Here is a 23,856-nt window from a genome sequence, read left to right as displayed (position 1 = left end):
GGCAGCATGGGCTGCAGTGAGATGGCTTTCACACGGAATGCCAGCTGCTATTACAGAAATCTTGACACTCAGTGTGGTCCTAATAGGTTTCTTAAATGCCTACTGTGATTCCTCATTGTAGGAGGCACACATGTTAAGTGCCTTGTCTTTAATATCAGCCACACCTACCAGGATATGTACGCACTGAATTTCACTGTTTTTTTCCCCAATAACTTTTGAACTATGAAGTTGCTCAGAACTAAGAGAAAAGGAAGATTTCCTGCTATGGTGAGAGAACTATGACACTACAGACTCAGCCTACTACAACAACATACGCAAATATATAATTCAAGGTATAAAGATAGTTCTTTCAGCACTGCTGCTTCTCTGCTGGAATCCATGAACGTTCCTGGTAGACATACACTAAAAATACTGGTGGGCATCTCTGGTAGGTGCTCATCTAAGCCTGTATTTTTCATCTTGGAACCTGGCTGCACAGCTCAAACTGTTTCTAAAATAACTACTGGTTAAATGCATTTCATGGCAGCTAGAGGACACAGAGAGGAGTCTGGACTGAGAGCAGTGAAGAAAAATCAGAAATCAAGAAAGTAAACATTGTAGCTGTTACCTCAGTCAAAATTAAACAAGACCGAATGCAATGTTTTAAAATGTTTTTGTTATAGATATTCTTGGCAGATAAGGAAAGTTTAGAGATTTTGCTATCTTCATGGCAACTGACAGAAGAGAGTCAGAGAGGACAGAAAAAAAATCCCTATAAAGCAGAGAAAAGAAAAACCTGGACCGTACACAGTCTAACTAGACAGCACTCCAGACTTAGATACGTTAGCTCACATTTTCCTGACATATCCCTATGCCTGTGCATTAATTGAAGAGGGAAAAAAACTGCCTTACGGAGCTCTTTCATGCAGTATTCTACACTCAGGGAATGAAAAAGAAGACAACACTACTGATTTAAACATCGAAACTTTCTGAAGTTCAACCCAAAAGGATTTTCTCCCCTTTCTACTTTTCATTTCTGAAAAAAAAATCTTCTGACATTTATTTGCTTGATATCCACTCAGGGGGACAGTAAAAAAAAGGCAGTATTTTTTTGTCACTGAAATTCTACCGCTATCGTTTTTCAGAGACATATTATGTAAATAAAACTACATCTGCAGTACTCCTAAATTGAAGAAACCATCCCCTAGCAAGTAATAAGTTACATACAGAAAGAATATAGCCACTCTGAAATTATTATTTCTAAGACAAATAACAGATTGCACAATGCTTTATTGTGTGCCAAGAATGTTTTCAGTTAACAATTTCACTTGAAAAAATGGATCACATACTTGTAAAATCATACCCAGCATTGACTTCATAAGGCATGTGGCTTTAGTGCTTTTTACAATTATTAATTCTATTAGTCAACTAGCAGGCAGGCTAATGCAATTGTCTTAGAAGATGCACGGAAGACACAGAAGACATTTTGAGAGCTGATCTGTATATCTGCAAAACAAAACAAAAAAAAAAGGTTTTCCTTCCTAAGTTATGTATTCAAAATAAGCTTTTTATTTACAAACATTGTTATGCCTATTGTATATATACATGCATCTATTAGTGGGCACTATGCAAATACTGTCTGTACTCTACTTCCCTTAAGCATGAGAAATACCATAGCTGTCTTCTCCTCAGACAGTCACACACACACACACACACACAAACACACATGAGAAAGCAAAGCAAAATCTCTCTTAGATGCAAAGTCCACCAAAAAAGTAAGTTTAAAATGAGCTGCAAGTAAGTTTTGAAAATCAGCTGGATAAATGCTGTAGAAAAGTGTCTTGAAAATTCACGTAGCTCAGCAGGTAGTTATTCTAAAGGGACTGGGTTAAAAGGGAGTGAAAATGGCATACAAATAACCGGTTCCAATCCAGGTTCTGCTGTCAGCAATTGCAAGTTATCATCTGCTGGCTGCCTTGAGCCCGAGTTGCAATGAATTTAGTGTTATTAGTTTGGTTGCTAATGGGTAACCAGCCACATCTCAAAAATGACACCACAATAACAAGCGAAATTCTTGGCCATTCAGCAGAGGCCAACTGCTGAATAGACACTAAGACAGAACTACCTTTTTCAGCACTGCAAATGCTCATGTTTCCAAAATGAAAGGGAAAAAAAAAAAAGAAGACTAAGCCTGATGTAAATGAAAAGGTGTCTTGAATTGTGCAAAATCTGTACGTTCCAAGCTGCAGAACTCATCCGTAATCCAGGGGTTAGTACCTGATTTTCCTTAAACTGAAATTATCCTTTAAATCGTGTGGCTTCATTTACCAGATCTGATCACCTTCAACTACTTTCAAGTTGAACTAAATACTAACAGCTACATTAACAGCTGCATACAGTTTCCCTCAAAACCAGGCAAGGCTACTCTCCCCAATTCCTGTATCTAACAGAGATTTTTCTGTTTTGCAGCCACATCAGTTTGTACCCAGAAGCAGAAGGTGGAAACCTCTACTAAAATCAGCCTGCAATTCACAATAATGAATTACCATAGTGACAAGTGCACTTATTTAAAGAAAAAACAGAAAAAAAGAAAAAAAAAAAAAAAAGGCAAATTCTGATAAGCAACAGTTTTTTATGTGTGGTGAAGACAAAAGATAATTATCTGCTGATCATCAGCTCTCACAATGGGTCACTGTTGCTACTCGTTACTTTTACTGAACGTGATGACTTGTCATCAAAGCCTATTGCAACAGTACGGCTGTTGCCTTCTGCTTGCTCTGCAGGTTTAGGTCAAGTCTTAGTCATATTCTCTTTTTAACAGAATTTATGAAGAGGTCTGAATCTCGTGATACACCGCTGAATAATATCTGAACAAGTCTACAAACAGCAAACTGAGTCAAGGGCCTACAAGACTGTGATGTTATCCATCAATGTGCTGCAGCACCGTGTTAAATGAAAATACACATTTATATTCAACAGGCTCAAGTAGGGCCTCTTTGTTAAGGTAGAGTAAAATTAATACTTTTGCACTCATATATATTACACACCCCCACACGCATATATAATACACATACAGTGCTTAAACATCCATCATTTTGCCAGAATAATGCAGCAAAAAATCATTAACTCTCAGTGTCTCAGCTTAATATATGTCTAATACTTACCTATCTCACAGGAGTGTTGTGAGGCTTAATTAATTAGTGACTGTAAAGCACTTTGTGATCCTCTAATGAAAGGTGCTACATAGCACAAAGTATTATTAAAATCATTAGGACCACAAAAAAGCCCTGTGGAATTCTAGCCTACACTGTCTGTTGGGGTTGGGAGTGATCTTATTATTAAAAGGAGACCGTCAAGCTAATTTTCATAATTTTTTCAAGATCTTTCATCCCCCTTTGCTGTTGTGATAGCATGTTAGCAGCTAGAAATTTAATCTTATCATCTTAATAACATACACTCATGTAGTTCGTTACTGCAGGGCTAAAGAAGAGAGCAGGGCTTTTGGCACTCATCTGGCTTTCCCTTTTAAGAAAAAAAATAAATAAAAAATTGAGAGACATATTTTGACACCTTCCCACACTCCACCCCGCCAGGACAGCTGATCATGTGAGATTGCAGGATGCTCACCAGAGCTGCATGGGAAAATACTGCTGTGGTTTTAATTTCTTTTTTTTTTTTCCACAGAATTAAAAAAAATAATAGAGAGAAAAAAAAAAAAGATAAAAAACAAAACCCAGCTTATTACACATAAATATGCTACAAAGACTGTCTGCAGCGCTTTATATATAAAAGAAAAAAAAACCCTTCAGCATTCAAAGCATCTGCTTCAATCCTGCCCATAAAGCCTTAACCCGTCTAGAGCCCGTACCTTACACCATTTTCCCCGCTCTCCACAACAGAGCAGCTGCAAGGAGCAAAGGCTCTAAAGCCAAAAATCTCATGTCTTGAGACAGAACTTCTGCGTGTTACCAGCCGGGGAGCAGCACTCTGTGCAGCCCTCAGCGCAACCAGAAAGCCAGCGAGACCACCAGAATAGCCCCGAGTTCAAAGGCTTTGGACTTTTCTAATTAAAGCACTTTCAAAATTAGTAATCATCACCATCTGTAAATACAGTGGATAATCCAGGTGAAGTTGCCCTCCCTACGCTTTCTCTGCTGAAGATTATCAAATGAAGTGCAAACTACCCTAGACTAAGACACAGCAAGGCAGGACTGGTCAAAGGTCCCATCTTCACCTTTGTCTGCTGAAGGAGAAGAAAGAAGCCTCTGGGTAAGCAACTCCAGAATCAGATACTAAACCATGGGAGGGCAGAATAGCATTAACTACAAGCAACTCCTTCTTCAAGTAAGACCTCTTCCCCAGCTTCTTCTAATATATTACACAGGAAGCGAAAGACTACGTTACCAAAGTGCTAAGCAAAAGCAACTAATTATTAAGTGCTTATTAAGCTATAGATATGTTTTTTCTATGGGCCAGTCTTTCCTGCCTGTCATTGGTTGGAGTAGAACACGTCTCTTCATACCAGTAACATCTGGCAGCATCAGACGCTTCATTTGGTCGAAATATCTACTTGATATTCTACACTCTGCACGCACCACTGAAGCCATGATAGCTTCATCAATCTAGAAAATGCAAGGAGAAAAATCGTATCTTACAGCCTTATAGTCCTATAGCAAAAGGCTGTTGCGCTCACCACATCCCTTCTCCTGATGCATTTCCAGGTCCTTCCAAGTGGTCCCTGATCACCAGCTCACCAAGAGCTGTTCTCAATTTCTTTTCAGCAGTAAGAGACAAATGAAAAAGAAAGAAGGAAAAAAGTCGTATTTTGTTGAAGCTTGCTCACTCCTATTAAAATTTACTTCCCCAACACCGATCATTCTCAAATCTCTACAGGTGCATTTTTGGACATCTTAAAACCTGTTCAGCTATGAAGTGTCATCACGTTCAAATGGATCTCATCAAATAAAACTCTTTATTAATTCACAGCAAATGAATTCAAAATGCTCTTTCCTATTTCCGTATGCTTTAGAATGCAGCACAGTACTAGCAGTCATCCAGCCACTGGAATAAATCTAACCCTTCTATGGGTACAAAGCAGACACTTACTCACTTCAGAGAGGTTAGGAACAACAGACAGACACTTTCAGGAGAAAGTGAAGCCAAAAGGTGATTTATCTGAACAGGCAATGCTAGCTGGAATATTAGCATATACAGCACCCAAAACCAAAGATTCCAGAAGTGCTTCTCCTACTGTGGGAGCCTGAGCACAGCAGCTTGCAGCCCTGCATTTACTGGTGATCCAATGCAGAGTTTGCTCCAGCAGACCTCTGGAACCCAAGAAGGTAAAGATGTGCTTTTGCCTCCACTTTCAATCCAGCCTCTATAAGCACTCTATGTTATGACAACCTGTTAAGCCCTGGAAAACCCCAAGAAACAAGAAAATTAATACAAGAGACATTTTATGAGTAAATGAAAAGATCTACAGAGAGAGATGCAAAAATGACAGCGTTCCAGGTGACTTGCAGACAGGGTTCTCAGCTCGGCTCTGAACCTGACTCCTTCCGACTTTCAGGCCCACATCCCTCCCTGCATTTCAGCAGAGAGAGCTCCAACCTGGCACTTGGCAAAAGACCAAGATCCTGTAATTTAATAAGGTACAGAAAGAGCACCTTGCGCAAAAGCCTAAACGCTCCAATTTATCATGACAGTTACAGGATAAGCTGACATTTTATTTATATGGAAATTAGTCTCCAAAACAACATAAAAAAGCCATACTTTCAAAGAATATTGTGCCTTTGTTTCCCTGCTCTGCATTTATCTAAACTCAGCTTTGTGTATTAAAAGTAGTTTAATTTTTATGTATTGATGCTGCTTTGCATGCCTCCCAATCTGTTGTTATTGCACTGCAGGGAGAACTCAGCCTGATTTGCTTACTGCAATGAAATAACTGACTTCTGCCAGGACTGACACCTCCTAGGAAAGCCCTACCATCCTCACTGAATCTTCTGGTTATTCTATTAATTTGCAGTTGTTACTCTTTAGAGGATTTGCAGAGCATTCCCTATTAGATCAGACCAGAGGTCCATTTAGCCTGCTGTGCTGCCCTGGAGAACAGCCAACACCAGATCCTCCGAAGAAGGTTCAGTGCCTTTGGACTGACACAGAATCGCCTACCTCTGTGAAAAATAAATCGCTGCTAATCCTCAGCACTCAGACAGTGGCTTATTTTCAGAAGAGTAAGAAGGTTTATATCCTTTAATTATCTCTCATTTACGTTCTATGATTTGTTGTTAAATAAATCTGTACATCCTCACTTCCAATAAAAGTATCCAGTGTCTATTTGAACATTATGACGATCACGGTGTCGTGTAGCTCTGCATTTACAATCTAACTAGGAACTATTAAGAACACATATTTTCAGCATTTTGAATTTGATCCTTTCCACTGGAGTTTCCCATCATTCTTGCACTGTCAACTGAGATTAACCAAAGGTCCTCTGGACTGTTGGTCCATCCGTCACATCCCCCCTATTCTCCCAGTCCTTATGGTAACAAACCATCTTTCCAAACCTTCTGGAAGGTGTGGCGATCTCGAATGTTTCAATTTCTTTTCAGCCTGAGTAAGCACGACGTTCTTTTTAATCCAAATGTCCTTTGAAGACAATGGGAGCTTAGGGTTTGCAAATGACTCAGAACTGAACCTAGTTCAGTGTGCTGGCAAAAGCAAGCACAGTGCTACATGGGATGAGGAATGAAGGTGACCTGGCTACCAGGCAGGAGCAACCAGGTATAGCTACAAGTGATTCATTCCTTCTTTTGCGTTAAACATTGATCCTCTTTTCCTTGACACTACAGGTAAAGGTCTCACTGACTTTGAGAGAAGCATGAACCAGCTCCTTTCTCTGCTAGGTGAGGCTCATTATACATAACAAAGAAGGCATACAAGTTCTTCAGCCCAAAACTTCAGTCAAATTCAACTAAAAAATATTTAGGAGATGAAACAGAAAAAGAATACGGTTTTGGCCGCCATTACAGAGAAGTTCACATAATTTTCTTTTTATGTAGAGGAAGAAAAACAGAAAGAAAAAAGAAGGAAACAAAACAAAAAAAAAAAAAAAAATCACATTGAAACAGAGTTGAAATTTCAGCTATATCAAAACTAATAAGTGAGAAGACTACAACCTGGACCTGAGACAGCAATGTGAGATCACCACCGGAGAGGGCATTATTGCAGTACTTTTCCAGCCAGACTAGAACTAAGATGAACATGAGTTTGCAAAAATGACCTTTTTTTTTTTTTTCCTTCTTTTTTTTCTTTTTTTTTTTAAAGGAAAAAAAAAAAAAAAAAAATTGGCAAGAATTTCCAGACACAAGTTACATAGGTAAGACAGGGCAACCGAGGGCAAAAGGAGTTGAGTCCATGTACATCAAAGCAGACTTTGGCTTCGGGTACCTATCCAAGCCAAGCCTTCAAAGGTTCTGATGTTCCCCTATTGTTTAGTTTAAATCTTGTCTAAGCTTGCTCAGGAGAACCCACATTCAGAAGTATGGAAGAAGGGAAAAAGAACATGCATTTTCCAAACAGTGATTTCAAAACAAAACAAAAAAATGTAAATCTACATGCTGCAGGGTAATACAGGTAAGCGTGGCTAGCTATTGTTGCTCCATGCTTTTCAATTTCCATATATTAGCATTCATTGCTGACATTATTAAATCCAAAGTTATTTGGATGCTTTGATCAGCAAATTGAATCTTGAGTCTATATACGACGTACCTATATTCACGTAAAGTTTACAAAACTGTTGTATTTCCCTATTCTAACGCTTCCCCCCACATGCTGTGAGCTTCCATATATCCCACAGCCACACATTCCAAATGCAGACTATTTTATTTAGTAATATATTCAAGAATTTAGATAAAAGGAAAAATGATGGAAAATGTTTGGCAATCTCTATATAAACAGTTTTTATACATTTGGGTTGAATCATCCAGTAAACTCTCATCCTCATATTCCTATGACAGATAAAACTTTCATCACCAATACGCCCTCTTGACCTGGAGGTCATAATACAGGGGGATTCGTACAACATCTCCGATACTTTCTATGTCTATCACAAAAATTAACATCACATCAAATTCAAGCAAGCCAGATTCTGGCACTGGTTTTGCACTCGGCACAAGTAACCCCACTCTCCATTGTGAATGGGGGAGAAACAACAGCAGCGGCAACCACAACAAAAGAGTGGATTGTGTGTTCTCCACACAAAACAGAAAGCTGTGCCTATTCAAGAAATCTTGGCCACTTGACAGAAATCAGAGAACTGACGCTGGAGCCCAGTAGCAGCTCCAGCCAAAGCAGTGGTGAATTACCTTGCCTCTGGAAGCATCCCCGTTACCTAGGAAAGGATCTCTGTTGCAGTACAGATCATACGGACCCCACGCTAATTCAGAAACACTTTCATAAAGTACCACAAAAAAACAACCAAAGCAACTGAAAATGGATTCACTGTGAGTACTGCGCCTATTGTTTGCCCTTTTATCTATTATTTCTATTCATTTTTAAGTTGAGGAATAAAGTAAATTGCTGATAAGAAAGCTACTCCTGTAACTTATCCATCATAACGCTTTGTTACGAACATGCTTTAGAACCAAGAAACATTTTTCAAGTGGCCCTAAGAATCAAATATGTCACGTTCACTACGGAACATGAATTCTAGTTTACCAATTCATTCTGGTGGGAAAGGAGAAAGGAAGGCACACAGCAAGGAGACTCCTCGAGCTCTGCTGTAGGCCGTGTGTGCTGACACTCCTTTACAGAAGGCAAGGGGTGCCGATTTCGGCTGCTGACTGCTTGATGAATACACACAGTGCAAATCATGTTCTTCTTGAATCCGTTTTTGCCCAACTCTCACATAAGCATTCCATGGGAAAATCTCACAATGCCCACATAAGTGATTTTATGAATCTAGCTTGCAGCTTTTGATAGGAGATTTCTTACTGTACTGGCTTTCATTCTTTATTGCGTGGTGGGCTAGTGCCAAAAGCCTTCACATTAGCCTCGACCATACAGACATCGGAAATTTAATTTAAACCTTGGTGATCCGCCAGAATAATAAAACACGTACAGAAAAGATTCAAAAATTGATTTTTTTTCTGAGAGTTAAGTACATAATTTCAACAAACATAAGGAAGACACAGGTTGTGGAATCTACACAGTGCAGCGTACGGAACAGACACAAGAACTACAGGTAAGAATCGAGCAGAAATCTGCAGCCCAAAGGGAACACACAGAAGTGGACAGTCGTTTTCCCATTTAAGATATGTTTTAGAATTATCTAGACACCCAACTGCAACTCTTTTCCATCAATTTTTAAGTTTCCTTAAAAACAGGAAAAAAAAAAAGAAAAAAAAAGAAAAAAAGAAAAAAAAAGGTACAAGTACAGACTTCCATTCTAACCGCCCCCCTACAAGCAACCCTTACCGCTCCACTCCTCTCTTCCTCCTCCACTGCCTTCTTGCCACCTCAATCCCCAATCCAACACCTCACCAGTTTTAAGAAGCATCCAGCAACGATGTCAGGCTGATCTGCTGTGCTGGGATATATCCCACAAAAAAATGGAAAGCTTTTGTCCTGTTTTCACTTATGAAGAAAGCAACTTATTAAAGCAACTTCTGGGTTCACTGGCATCTTTCAGTCTACAAAAAGTCCCAAAATTATTTGCAGAGGCTACAACAGCACCTTCTTTGAAGTAATGTTGCAACTTGTGCTAAGGAATTTGGGATGTACCTGAGATCTGAAGGTGCGGGCTACAAATTAACACAGCCAATTAGGTGGAGAGGCTGAGAGTCCAACACAGATGGGGCAAGATAACCACAACTGAGCGAAAGGACTGCCAAACATAAGCCAGTTGGCTGAGCACAGACCATGTCATTTTGCTCAGTGAGCCACTGCCCAATCAATAATCTGTTGCTGTTTGCTCTCCCCATGCCAATCAATCCCAGCTAGGGCTGCTTCTAATTTTCCAATCTAGGAATAGCTTCAGAACATCCACAACTGTTATTTAAAACAACCCAAGAGATAAATGTTTCAGCCACGCATCAGTGTGCAGATTCTTCCCAAAATGGGACTAGTCAAGAGTAAATAATTACTCCTGCAACAGTTTGATCTGATAAACCACAAGATATAAGGCTGCAAAAGTGATCTTTGTACCATTAGCAATCAGGAGGGAATCCAGCTCCTAAAATTACTTGATTAACTGATATGGGACCTAAAACTGTGATATTTCTGTAGAGAATATCTCACAATAGTTAAAGTCCTTTTGGGGGCAATCAGCATCAGCTATAAATTTCTTATCCCTGAAAATCTGGTACAACTGGATTTATGCTACGAAGATGCCCTGCTTTACAAGAAGACAGAGATGAAATCAGGGCCAAATTACATTTATGCATCTCCTAAACAATTCCTTTGTTAGCAGTATGTATTGAAAGAATACATGAGAGGAATTAGAAATGATCTTCATAACTTCTCCGTGGCTTCTCTTCTTGTGAGTAAGGAGAACAGCCCAAGATCACACAGATAAAAATCTTACTGTAAGACAGCATTCGCATAACGATTTGTATGTAGATAGTAAGATGAGTGTATACATGCATAAAGAACAGAAACTACAACAAACAAAGTCACATATGTGTTAGGTAGCTAACATTTGGGTCTTCTTCAGATCAGAATCTACTGGCCAAACAAAGCATAGGACTGAGTCTTATTTTTACTTTAAATAACCTTTGACATTTTTTAATCCCACAGCATCTTGACAGAACCTGACCCATCAAAAATAAGAATAGTTACTTGTTATGACTCTAAGATCTAAAACAACTGATTTCCCACCCTATCACACATCCAAATTGTTGCAGCTCTGGACAGGCACCTAACATTGACTCCATTCACAGCAGCAGGACCTACATATTGCTCCCATTTGCCTGCTCACCAGATGGCATGCTTGTTTCACTCCAGCCCCACGGTTCAGTGTAGGATGCTCCTAGCACCAGGCTAATTAAAGGCTGGGCACCAACTGGCAGCCCCACTCCCCCAGCCCAGTGGTGGCTCTGCAGGACTCTCATTTGTGGCACTGGAAGAACAGGGAGACTGGGAACCATAAACCTCAGCAGAAAAGTGGGGCTGGTTTAGCCCAAACCAAATGTTGTCTACCTAAAACATTACCAGAAGTAGCACCGGGGTAGTGGTGCATGTCCACAGAGTGCTGCGATCTGGGCAGCATGCACACACTTGAACAGACTCTGCAATTACTGAAAATTGCCATCTCCCTTGCTTCTAACAGCTTGCCATATCAATGCCTAATGTCTCATGTTTTGATTTGAATCATGGCTGTAAGTCACTGGCGTAATATTTGGAGAACAAAACAACGATGCATTATAGAGAAACCGGTCTTCCAGAACTCTGTGAAAATATTAAATGCAGCAACAAAAACATACAAAAGGTGTCCACCCAAACTCCTGAGAAACAGCAAAGCAAGAGCAGTTGGTAGAATAAAGATTACAGGCTGCAAACTCAGCAGTTCCCTTGTCCTGAGAACTGCACGGGCAGACTTGAGACTTCTTTGGATTTAGAGATTTATTTTTCCCTGTAAAGACAGGAACAGAAACAAGAGGAACATTGTCACACATGATGCTGTTGTTCACAGTTGCTCTAAGAGGACACCATTCTGCTACAGCAAGAGTACACAAAGTCTGGGAGTTTTGTTCGCGTACATTTAATTGTACATGCTGATAAAAATCTTAATGTCATAAGGCATTAACCTTTACACCAGTAACCAGCTGCTAATCGCTTCCTGCAGATCTCTACATTTTATCCTGAATTCACAGCCCCACAAGTCAATTTCATTAGGGCAAAAAGGCACTATGTCTTAGGCTGACCTGGATCTGGAAAGCAAACCCACTGCTGAGATTCAAGAAGTGAGGAAATGTTGATGGTTTAGGCATCATGATGAGGCAAAAAGATGACCACTGTACAAGCCACACTGCCAAAACAGCGCTGTGCAACGTGGAAATGAGAAGCCCACAAGAAAGCACCAGACAGGGATTTCTTTTTACTGCTGGATGAACTGCTTCCTTTAATTATGAATACACAGAGGTGAGAGTGAAAAGAAAAAATAATTATTAAAATGCACTGATGGAAACTGAATTCTCAAAGGAATGTTCAAGAGATTAATCAGCAGTGTCTATCAGCTCGCACCCTGCAGCAGACAGGCTGGCATTTATTTGCTTGGCACTGCAAGAAAACCCAAAATCAGCTCGTGGCTACATATGAATTGTGGGACATTTCACAGTTCCCAGAAAATCAGGCTTGGCATCATTCCCCAACATGCTTTGGGCTCCATCAGCAGACACCCAGGTGAAAGGTGGAAGGAAAGCACAGCACGTGCAGTCAGCGGGACTTGGTGAACAAGAGAGACAACAACTACTCCTCGTCAACCTCTGCTTCCTAGAAATAATATATAGGGATAAGCTTTCTGCCCTGGTTTATTAAGCCATTTCTTCATTCTTCTTCCTTCTTCTTCTTCTTCTTTTTTTTTTTTTTTTTTTTTTCCCTTTTTTCCATTAAATAAAATAGTATATTATTAAAAGAGAGGAAGGGAAGTCCTTGCGAGATAGGCAGCCAAGGGCTGGGAAATGTCGCTAACCATTGTTTCCTTTCTGACCTCAGCAAAGCAGCATCATATGCTACCAGCTTCCATTCCAAAACAGCCATATTGTGGCTGTATTTACACTGCTTTTCTTATGCTCATCAAGAGTCTGGTCCTGAGGCCAAATGACAGGGCAGAGACTGAAACTCAACTACTTCATTCTCAAGTCTTCCATTTGAACTGGTCCATCAGGGCCTAACGCCTCTTCCCAGACAGCTGTATCCCAGATGATTTAATGAGAAATACTCGAGTGAGTTAATACAGAAAGTACTAAGGAAATTAGATGATACTGGTAGTATCTTCAACCAACACAAGTATTAAGATAACACACAAAGCCACTGAAAGTTGCATTATAAGTTATGATGAAAAGTATTAAGAACAAGTGCATGCTCTGGAACAAGAATCTCTGCAACTTTTATTAACTCAAATGACTTAAGAAAGAAAAAGAATTGATCACAATTATTAACCACTCAAAAATACACTTCATAAGGCATTAAACGTGCCAAGCAAGTGTTTCAGCAGGAAGAGGTAAATCACTGTATATATCACAGATGACACTGAATTAAGAAGACTATTCATGATGTTTAATAAAAGATTAATTTTAACTGGGATTAATGAAGACACAGAAGATAGGACTCTCTACAAGTATCTGAAGTGAAGCTCATTTAGACCAGCAACAAAATTGCTAGCAGCAGGTTAATACCAGGGAGGGTAAAGCTTTGGATCATGTTGGCATAAGAACAAATAGACTAACCATGATTAATTTTGGGCTGAAAATGAGAAGCAAGAGTTTTAACTGACAAAGCAGTAAGGCTATGAAACATCCTTCCACCAGACGATGCAGTCATGGCAAAAAAAGAAAAAAAAAAACCTATCTAATTTTAGGATAAAGGTGGGTCACTTTATAAAAGGGATTACATAGTGCGCTTGATGTTCAAAGAGCCATCCACTGCTAAGGATTTCCACAGTACTGCAGCACAGCGTACACAGATCCACTTTGTCACAGTACGCACAGATTTACCACTCTTCGTCAAAAGAAGAGAAAAAGCACATGCCAAGGGCACTGTTTTCTTGCAAGCAGATGGGGAAAAGGTTATTCTTTTTCTCCATATTACTTTTTTTAAACATATTCATTTTCAAGGTGACTCCCTGCATTTTCCTTAAAGTAAACAGTCTTAAAATGACAGTAACTCCCATCTCCGGGGAAAATACGAGATAAAAAAGTATTCTCTCTATATATATATTTATGTATATACATATAAGAATAGGTAAAAAATACAAAATGAATACTGTTTTTTACTTTGGCAGAAAGGATAAGCTGCAACACTACCGATTATCAAGGCTTGTGAAAAAGAAGACACTTCCTTAATTATTATCTAACTGCCTTACCAGTCACTGATATGTGTGTTTGTGCCACGCTCCACGCAGGCAATGAGCATCTCTTTTTGTAATTTAAAAGCTTTTTAGTCATTAGGAAGGCAAGTCCGGAGTCCTCTACACAGGTACACAAAAGGTTCACCATAAACTAAAGTAACTCAGGGCTCCTTGCACTGCTCTGCCACTACAACTTCATGACGGCCACATTTAGCAGGAGAGAAAAAGTAAGACACCACAATGTTCAGTAAAATGTGTACAAAGACTGAGCGGGACAGAGATCTGCAGATACATCTGGAAAGAGTTCAGGCACTTTCTGACTACACCCTCACTCCAAAAACCACCAAAAGTAAAGACTGTTGGTCACTAAAAGCAATTGGTTTTGGTTTTTTTCCCCTCCTTTTCTGCAGGACAAAATCTGTTAAAACTCTGAATGTCAGTTTCCAACTGAGATTAATCTATTTGGATGGGAGCAAAGAGATACAAGATGATGTCTGTTTCTTCTCCAGCTGAAGCAAACACAGCCTTTTCCTCCCACTTTTCTGCCCACCACCTTGCTGGTTCTTTGAGCCACCCCATCTCTCTAGCTTGCTAACACCTCTTTTTTTCACAGAATCCACCACAGAAAAACAAAGATGGTAACAGATGGCTAAGCAGAAAAGCCTTCTGTGGTCATACTGACCAACACAAGCCTTACAGTTCCTAAAAAGCTTTTTATGAGCTTCGTTTGGGCCACACCAACCTTCACACATTGTTTTGCTTTAGCAGACACTATGCCATTTGCTGTCCTTTTTTTTCCCCACAAACAGCATGACATACCAGCATTACTTTTTTTTTCCCTATGACGGTGGAATCCTTTTAGATATGCACTTATTCACGATCCATATTCTTTGCTATAACCAGTGCTTTGTGATAAGCCACAATCTGGCCTGCCCTTCTGTCTGATACAACACAAAGACACATAGTTGTGTTTTTTTTTCCCTTGGTAACATGCAAGGTTTTCAATTCTCGAAGATCTGGGTAACAGAAGCTGCCCTCTCCTCTCCTCCGGAGTGTTCTCCAGCACATTTTCAGCCCAGCTCCATTCCAGCAGCTGCTGATGGAAATCCTACAACCCTCCCTGCCAGGGCTGGAACTGTAACTGGGCACAGGGGGTGAATTAGTGCAAGTCCCACAGAAATCTCCAAGTCACACACCTGAAGAAACTCACAACAGAGCCCAATCTGTCCATGCTCTCTTCCTTAGCCCCACAGATGCCCCACAGTTCATCATGCTGTAGCTCCTCACCAGAGGCTTTTCTGCCCAAGCACCAGAGTGCTGCTTTCCCACACAGTGAGGCTCCTGCTGGTCTGCAGTGCTTATGAGAGCAGGGGGAGAAAGTCAAGTGGAGAGGTAAACCATCCAGGATAGCCTGAGTGAATGAAAGAAAGCTGCACATAAAGGAAGGATGGGTTACAAAGACTTGGCAGGAAAAAATAAAATCATCAGAAAACAATCTCTATCTGCCAGGAAATGGAAGTGCTGCCTTCAGAAAAGTGAAATCATTATTGCAAGCAATCTGATTCATTAAATAACATGCAAGGGAGGATTATGATGCCTTCCTTGTCATTAAAATGCTTTGAAACTATACTTCTGTAAGATATGCTAATGATATTCAGCTTTTGTATTACACAGCAGAAGCTACACTGGGTGGAATTTGGAGCGCTGTGTTACACAGGAGTTCAGACAAGAAAAGTTGTTATTAGTTCACATTGACTACAAACATCTTTAAAATGCACACAAAAACTGCCATCCCATACAGAAACCAGAGACAGAGGTGTCCAACCAGTCCACACCCAGCTCTGCACTCCCACCCGGACACCTCGTCCAGGCAGGATACCAACAAAAACACCACCAGAAGTTATCTACAGTTTCAACCTTTCTGCCTACATCTAACTTTCTACCAAGTAGTTTGAATGTTTCATTTCAATTAAATTAAGCCCTTGTGTACTTGGTCGATCTACCTTGGTCCTCAGTTAAAGCAACAAAAGGTAGGCTCCAAAACCCAGTGCAATTGCCGCAACCAAATTTCCATACAACGCATCAGCTTCACTGTCACAGTAACTAACACAGTGCATTTTTTCACTTGGTTCTCTATGTAAGCTGACAGAAGTCACTCTATCAAACAGGGACCTAATACTATTTTTATTGCTTATCTCTTTTGCCCTAAGTTACACCAGTAAGTCATCTCCCTTCATCAACTTGACAAGCTTCTTTTTCGGTGCTGACCTTAAAAGGACACAGCTGTGACAACTTTCTTTTTCTTTCTCTTTAATAGTTCTCAGCTGAACACTTGCTCTCAGCAGTCCAGGGTCTTCATTCAGCGCTGGTTTAGCCCTGAGGCCTGTTCAGACGGAGCATGGTTTGGTAACTCCATCCGATAGTATCTTGCAGCCATTACTGCAACAGGCGCTCAGGAAGACAGAGGCAGATTTTATTTGGACAAAACCATGATTAATCACAAGAGGTCTTCAAGATTTGGTCTTATTTTCTTAATGCTCTCTAATTAATGAACGTGTTCATCTCAGAACACACATCCTTATTTTCATAGTCTTTGCTCAAGATATTAACTCCAGGCTGGCGTTCCCCCTGGCATTTTCACTTATTACAAAAATCATTCAGTCTGACTTTCTGCAGGTCCCAGAATTGGATCATCAGGATCCAAAACCCGCTTGGGATTTCAGAATGAGGAAGGAACAAGATACGATACTAACAACTTTTCTTAAAGCGGTACCTCAGCCTGGGCAGTATCTTGAAAACACAAAAACACTTATTCGATCTGGATACGGCGCTCAGAATTTCGGCTACACACCACCCAATAAACACACTGCATTGCGGACTGAATGAAATGATTCCGTTTTGCTTTTAGAAGGATTTGGCACAAAGAGGAACAGGTACACTGCGTATTTTAAACTCACTGCGCTGTGTGCACTGATGGTTATTTACACAGACACAGACTTTAATCACAGCAATTTACAAATCACCAGTTTTAGTCACCATTTCAATTGGCACGCCAAAGACTTCAACATACACACAACAATGAGGTTAAAAGAATTATTTATGTTTTCACTGTGATTCTGAAAAGTGACAACCCAGGCAATAATCACTGTAAGATGTCAGCTGCAACTAAATGAAGTTGTTCTATCAAAGGAAGGAGTCTTCCTTTGGATAGCAACTTGTGTACATTGAACCTATATGAACTTAATTAAGCAGTTATACAACACAATCTTTTGTGTTTACACGTTCATATGTGGATTTTGTTCCATGTTTTGTATTTACTAGACAATAAGTTGTTTTGGGTTTGGTTTTTTTTAAGGTTTATGAAAGCTGGAATTAAACTAAAAACCATTAAAAATCTCTTTAAAGTACTGCTCATCAGTCCAATGACGGCCGAGGTATATAAGTAAGAAAAAAGCAAGACGTTCACAAAACCTGCTTTGCATTTAAAACTAATTTAAACAAAGAATTACACATGTGATTTGTTCACTGTACAATTGTTCATCCAATTGTTTTGGTTTATCACATATTTTAGAAGCAACAGATTTCATCATCTCATACTTTCTTTTCATCCCCAGAGTGGGAAAGGAAAATGAGTTTTCTTTTTCCTTTCTATTTTTTCCCCCCCAGTTCCTGGTAATCTCCGTTTAGAAAATTAGCATCATTGAGCAGAATGCAAAACGGAGAGAACAGTGTCCCTGCACCAGCAGAGGAAGCCTCTGGCAAGAAAACAGTTTAATCACTTCCACAGGTTGGTTCCAGGTGTTAGCAGCCATTTCCACAACTGTGGTGTGACTTTACTTAAAACTTTGGCAGCAAATAGGTAAATAAACATAATCAAACAGTACATGGAGCTGAGCAGACACAGATCCTGGCAGGGAACAAAATCTGAAAGTTTTGTTTTTAAAAGGTAAATATTTAAAAGTATTCTCAAATACAGGTTTTTCTATACTAAAAAGGTATTTCTGGTTGCTTAGGTTTGTTTCTTAAGCATTAATTACTATATACCTTTGTTATTCATATTAGACTGTTTAAGAGTCCAGTTACTGTTTTAATATATACTGCAGTAGTCTCATCTAACATCTTTTGGGATAGAAAATATGCTTTAATATGCTATGCATTAAAAATCAAACCACATACATGATGCTACCAGTTTCGCTACGCTCCTGCAAGTATCAGCAGCATCAGACTATTATGTATGATGATCACAGAAGAGAAAAACCTAACTGGCAGAAGTCTCAATGGGCTTAAACCAGAACAAAAAAGTGTACTTAATTTATGAGCTGAAGGTCTGTCTGCAGTTTGGCACACACAGCACATTGTACCATGTAATTTTATAAAAATCAAATAACTTTGCAAATCACTTCAAAAATTTCCTTTCTCGCTGGTTTTAGCTGTGTTTGAAAGGAGAGGAATAAAAATTACACGATGAAGCGAAAGCAAAATGGAACGATTCAGGACCAGAATTCTCTTGAATGAACGTTCCTAAATTTCTGGATTGTGGACCATTGAAAGACTTCAAACCTAAGGGGGAACCACTATGCCGCTTTCACATCAAACTTTTTAATTAAAAGCCCTAACTGGATTATATGATACGGAAGATTGGTATCACACTGTGATTATGCGTCTGCAGACAACAATTTGGAAATAAATAGAGGATTAATTTTTTTTAAGGGAAGACTTGTTTCTGGGCTTCTTGGAATACCCACTCAGTACAATGAGATATCACAAAGTATACTGTAATTCAAACATACTAGGATCTCCTTTCTAAGAGCTTTTAGCATGTGTAAGAAATACTAGAGTAGGACAGGACTATTTTCTCAAAGCACTGCTCCTCACAGATGAATCTAGATGATGAAATAATGGATTTTATCCTGGAATTTCCCTCTCAATCTGCTTTTTTTTGTTGTAGTTTTCTTTTTCCAAGCAAACTGACCAGACTCACATCCTCTTCATTATAGAAGTACACTAAAGCGAGGTCAACAGAAGCCATTTCCAAAGGTGTCCTGAAAGGATGAGCGTAAGAAAAGGAAAAGCTGCACTTGCTTCAGGTCAGGGAGAACACCAAGGAGAAATTCGCTTTATACACTGATTTATATATATGCAGAGAGAGAGTAAGCAAAAGGAGCTGAGAAGGAAAATGCAAACTAAAAAAAAAGGGCTGTAATCATATTAAATGCCTTATCTAAGTTTGGTGAAGAAAAATGAAAAAAAAATAAAAATGGAAGGAGCCTGGTCCCGACGCAGCAGAGGGGCCAGCAGCGACACTGTGACGTCCCCAGCACTTGAGTGACAGGCGGGGGCAGAGGAGTCGTTAATCAGGCTGCCTGGGAGCCGGGCAGAGCGAGGGAGCAACTGCTTTCCGCACCGCTTCCTGCGATAAGGCGCCAGCGCCGGCCGCCGGCCGCGCACGCACGGCGGAAGCGGAGCCGCGGAGGCAGCGCCCGGCGCGGGGTGCGAGCGACAACGCGATCCGCGGCTCCGCAGCCCCGCGGCGCGCACGGGCACGCGCGCACGGATCCCTTGGGCTCTCGCTCAGCGCCGGCTGGGGGAGCCGAGATAAGGCGGGGAAGGGGCAAAACGCCGAGCCTGCCCCCAGGGCAGCCGACGCGGATTCGCGCTGCTCCTTCCTGACACGGCCCCGGAACCTCCACGCCGAACAAAGGCAGCCGGCTCGGTGCGGCCGCGCGACTGTTCGGTTCGGGCTGGTTTTAAGGACGATCCCAGCAAAACTTCGCTCGAAGTGTTTCGTACAACGCGCCCCCTCCCCGCCCCCTTCCCGAGGCACCACGAACTCTCGCACGGAACTTTACAGACGAGGGATGCGGGGGCACGAACGCCGCAGCCCCCCGCATCCCAGAGCTTCCCCTGCACGCACCGTGCAACGCGAGTCTGCGGATCCCAGCCTTTCCCCTGTCACAGAGCCAAGTGCGGGCAATTACTTACACTTATGTAGACTTCTATAAGAGATAACAGTTATCTCTACTGAAAAAGCACAAGCTGGGTTGTTTTGCCTCTCTTTTTTTTTCCCCTCATTACCAAGCCGGTTAGAACGCGGGGTTTCTGCGAGGGCACAGATTCGCCCCATCCTCCGCAGCACCTCCACGCCCCGCCGATGGGCGCGGAGTCCCGAAGGCCGGGCAGAGCTCTCACCTGCTGCGGGCTGCCGCTCGCTGCCACGGCCGGACCCGAGCCGGAGCCCGCTGGGTCCCACTCGGAGGGCCCGGGGGAGGGAGCGCAGGGCGAAGGCGGAGCGCTCACCGCGGCGCCGCTGAGGCCCGGCGGTGCCCCCAGGCAGCCCCGAACCCGGGTCCCGGTGCCGCGGGCCCTGCGGCCTGCACCGGCCCCGCCGCCGAGATAAAGGCGAGGAGCGACCTCCACATTCTTAATGCAAATGAGATGCAGCCCTCGGGCGCTCAGCAAATTGCCGATGCATTGGGGATGCCCCTGCTCTTACAGCTCTGTTTCCACATGTGCTGAAAGTTGATGAGGGCTGCTCCCGTTTTTCTTCCCGCCGCGGCGGGGCACGGTGCGGCGCACAGCACCCTTAGGTCGGCACCGTGCTCAGTTCGCTTCCCCTGAGCCTAAACCTGACGGAGCCAACTTGTAATCCCGACGTTAGGCATCACTCAGCCAGCAGATCCCATTCAGCACGAATGGAGCCACCGGCTCCGCTCTCGCTTTTTAACCAAAAATGATCTGGGACAGGATTTCTGCTCAGAAGACCCACCTGTCTTTGCAAAACAAGGACATTTCGCATGCTGCATAAACATTACGTGATAGCAAATGACAGAGGGCTCCTATTGTCTCAGTATGAACTCACGCGTGTTTAAAGCAGACATTAAAAACATGATTCACCGTAATAACATCACCCAAACAACTATTTAAAGCAATCCAAAATACAACATTTGGGGGTGGGGAGGTGAGCGTACAACCCAGCTACCCCTCAACACCTCACAGAAAAGACACAAACTCCAACAACAGCAACGACTACCACCTTTCTGCTTTCTGCAGGAGCACAGCAGGGCTTTAACAAGATCAGGTCTTGCTTTCAGTTTCACTCACCACTGAACGAGTCAGCATTGAGGACTGTGTTAAAGAGGTCCGGGTCATTGCATAGGAGTTATAGAAAGTACACTGGCATATTAAAGACAGAAGGAAAAAGAACAGTAACATAGTCTATAAGGGGAACAGTGGCTAAAGCAAAAGGTAGGACTCTAATAAACTGCTCGACAAACCCAAATGAACGTATATACATTGCAAGAGGAGCTCTGAATACTTACTAAAGTTATGAAGAGGAGCAAATGGTTATCAGTTGCGTGACTTACAAAGCCAGAAGAAAAAGGAGCAATTTTTTCATGGTAGCCTCACATCGTATAGGCTACACGAGCCTCATTCACATCCTCCTCCTTTCCCTGCACTTCAGGATTCAATGTGAAGAAGACAGCCTGAGCATATTCATCTCAGAAATCCAAAACATTGCAGAGACCACACTGCAGCAACAGATGAATCTGCTTCACACGCACTGACGTACCTCCTCCACGTCTGAAGGAAACTCAAGCTCCAGTCAACCCACAAGAGACATGTTGCCTGACTGTACCTTGATGGTATTGTTTATGAAGAAGATGATTTACACACTCGTAATGATTTAAGCAGCTACTTTGCATACATTACAGAGAACCTGGAACATGTGACCTGCTTCACAGGGCAGGATTATACCTCTGTTCTTGTTGTGTCATGTGCAACCACATTATTTAGTAGTTAAAGCCCAAGCGAGCACTCTGGTATTCCACTGCCCTTGCCATGTATGCAGTGCGAGAGTTTCGGCATGCCTCTGAAACCAAAGCTTAGCCTCCCAACTTCTAAAGATAGACAGCTAAATAAATGATATAATTGTCAAAGGGGCTCAGTCAAACCTACCACATGGCTCTGCCCGCTCCGGATTATGACGCTGCCTGGCAGTCTTTTTAGGACAGGAAATCTTTCATGGTGTTAATAAATTGGTAACAATGATCATATTCTTAGCAGCCACTCCAACACAAACTTTCATTAGCACTTACACAGCTTTTTGCAAATCACTCAGAACGTATGCATGATCATCATCAGTTAGGGGCAGACAATACAACTCTGAATCCTTTTTTTTCTGATACTGTTTAAAAAAGAAAAATAAAACCCAAATCTTTTAAGAAAGAACAAAAAAAAAAAGAAACAAGCATTGAAAAAGCAGTTGGGCTCATAGCCTGTCAGTGCTCCATCATCATTTTGGACTGTTTTTATTGATCTTTGCACTTCTTATGCATAGCTTCATTACTGCTTTGATAATTACAAGATAATTAAATACAAGACAGAGCATGTATCATGCTGGGGAATCATTTAGTGGGTGAACTTTTGTGCTGAAAAGTGGAATTCTTTCTGTCACTCACAGAGCATTGAGACATCAGTAATAAACAGGAACTATTCTGGAGGTGATCCAGTGGCCCCAACAGAGCCACAAAGGGCAGCAGCAAAACATGAGGTTCACAGTCAAATCAAAGTCCTGCCGCAGAGGCCTCCAGACTCAGCAAACACATAAACCAAGAGCTCTACCAGAACTTCAGAGTGACATCAGAGCAAGCACAGCACTTGCCTTATACTATGCAAGGAAATGGTCCGAGTCTGAGAAGTTCATATTTAAAGAAAATGAGCAAAACTGGAGGGCAGAGGGGAGGCGTCTCAGCAGCACAGGGGTGAGGACGCTCACACTCTGCTTGCAGCCTGGCTTGCTGTGACAGAAGTCATTGAGATTCCCCGTGCCTTGGCTCACCCATCAGTACAATGGGTGCAATGCTTCATCCTGTCCTTAAGAGGCAATTAATGTTTGTAAAACACTCTGGGAACCTTGATTAAAATGCACTGCAGCTCGGTGATAAGTATTCCCTCCCTGAGAGTGAGCAAGCTGGGTGCCGATGGCAAGCAGTACTACCTGCTGGCTGGAAAAGCAAAATAATCATTCCAGAAGAGAAACAAGTGCTTGACCTATGCACACCTGTAGGCGGACCCCTCTTGGACTATTTTCTTTTCTCTTCTTTTTGGTTACTGGGTGTATATTGCAAAGAGGAGCAGTTAAAAATGGGTAATTAAGAAGCTTTTGAAAAGCCCTGGTATTTTCAGCAGAGGATCACAGTGGGCCGTCTTCAAGAACTCTGATGAAGAACTACATGTAATTAAAAATAATAATTATTTGTAATGCTCCCCAAACCCTATTTTCATTAAGGAAAAAAAAAAAAAGAAATCACTTTAAATATGAATGCTTTATGAATAAAGAAGTTTTTTCAAATTGATGAGCATTCATTTTCCCATAGAGTCGCATAAAGTCTGAGTAGTTCACGTAAAACAATTATCAACATTTTAAACCACATTTTCCCCTTGAAAATAAATAAAGAAATAAGCATGCCAAAATCTTTTCTGTTCATTAAGAGCCAGATCCAGCAGAAAACATCTGCAAACTTCTAGACCAAGCAAGCCCTGGAAGGCCATGGGTACTGGCTGCACCTCGTGCCAACCCCAAAAATTTGGCTGGGTCAGAAAGATTTAAACAAAACAAAAAAAGCCCTGCAGCTTTACATGTCTGGGAATTGTGGAACTGCGTTAGGTTTATGAATAAAGAATAGGGGTGAGAAAAAAAAAATAACACCTTCTTTTAGAAAGAAGATCCCTGTCTCTCCTGTCCTCCTGGCGCGAGACAGTGGCTCCACTCCCTCCACGGGTAACCAGCACAATCAGCACCAACA

At 41.5% G+C, this 23,856-nt stretch overlaps 1 protein-coding gene across 19 annotated transcripts in view; it reads right to left on the bottom strand.

Moving 5' to 3' along the window:
* The window catches only part of TRPS1 (transcriptional repressor GATA binding 1), a 209,990-nt gene that overhangs the window by 171,163 nt on the left and 14,971 nt on the right, over positions 1-23,856 (bottom strand). For 8 of the 19 annotated variants that reach the window (XM_015856208.3, XM_015856212.3, XM_015856214.3 and 5 more), the window contains exon 2: positions 1,329-1,485. The exons of 7 other annotated variants lie outside the window; for them this stretch is intronic. In XM_015856208.3, coding sequence (XP_015711694.2) covers positions 1,329-1,365 — 37 coding nt within the window. In that variant the 5' untranslated portion in view covers positions 1,366-1,485. Of the gene's footprint in view, positions 1-1,328; positions 1,486-20,239; positions 20,351-23,856 lie in introns of those variants that run through there. 4 more of the 19 variants (XM_085537038.1, XM_085537040.1, XM_085537044.1 and 1 more) reach the window with 4 other exon arrangements.

This window comes from Coturnix japonica, chromosome 2 (genome assembly GCF_054131305.1).
Source record: "Coturnix japonica strain WE chromosome 2, WE-NBRP24, whole genome shotgun sequence".
Classification (NCBI taxonomy): domain Eukaryota; kingdom Metazoa; phylum Chordata; class Aves; order Galliformes; family Phasianidae; genus Coturnix; species Coturnix japonica.
The sequence above is the reverse complement of the archived record's forward strand: the minus strand, read 5'-3'. Positions and strand labels throughout refer to the sequence as shown.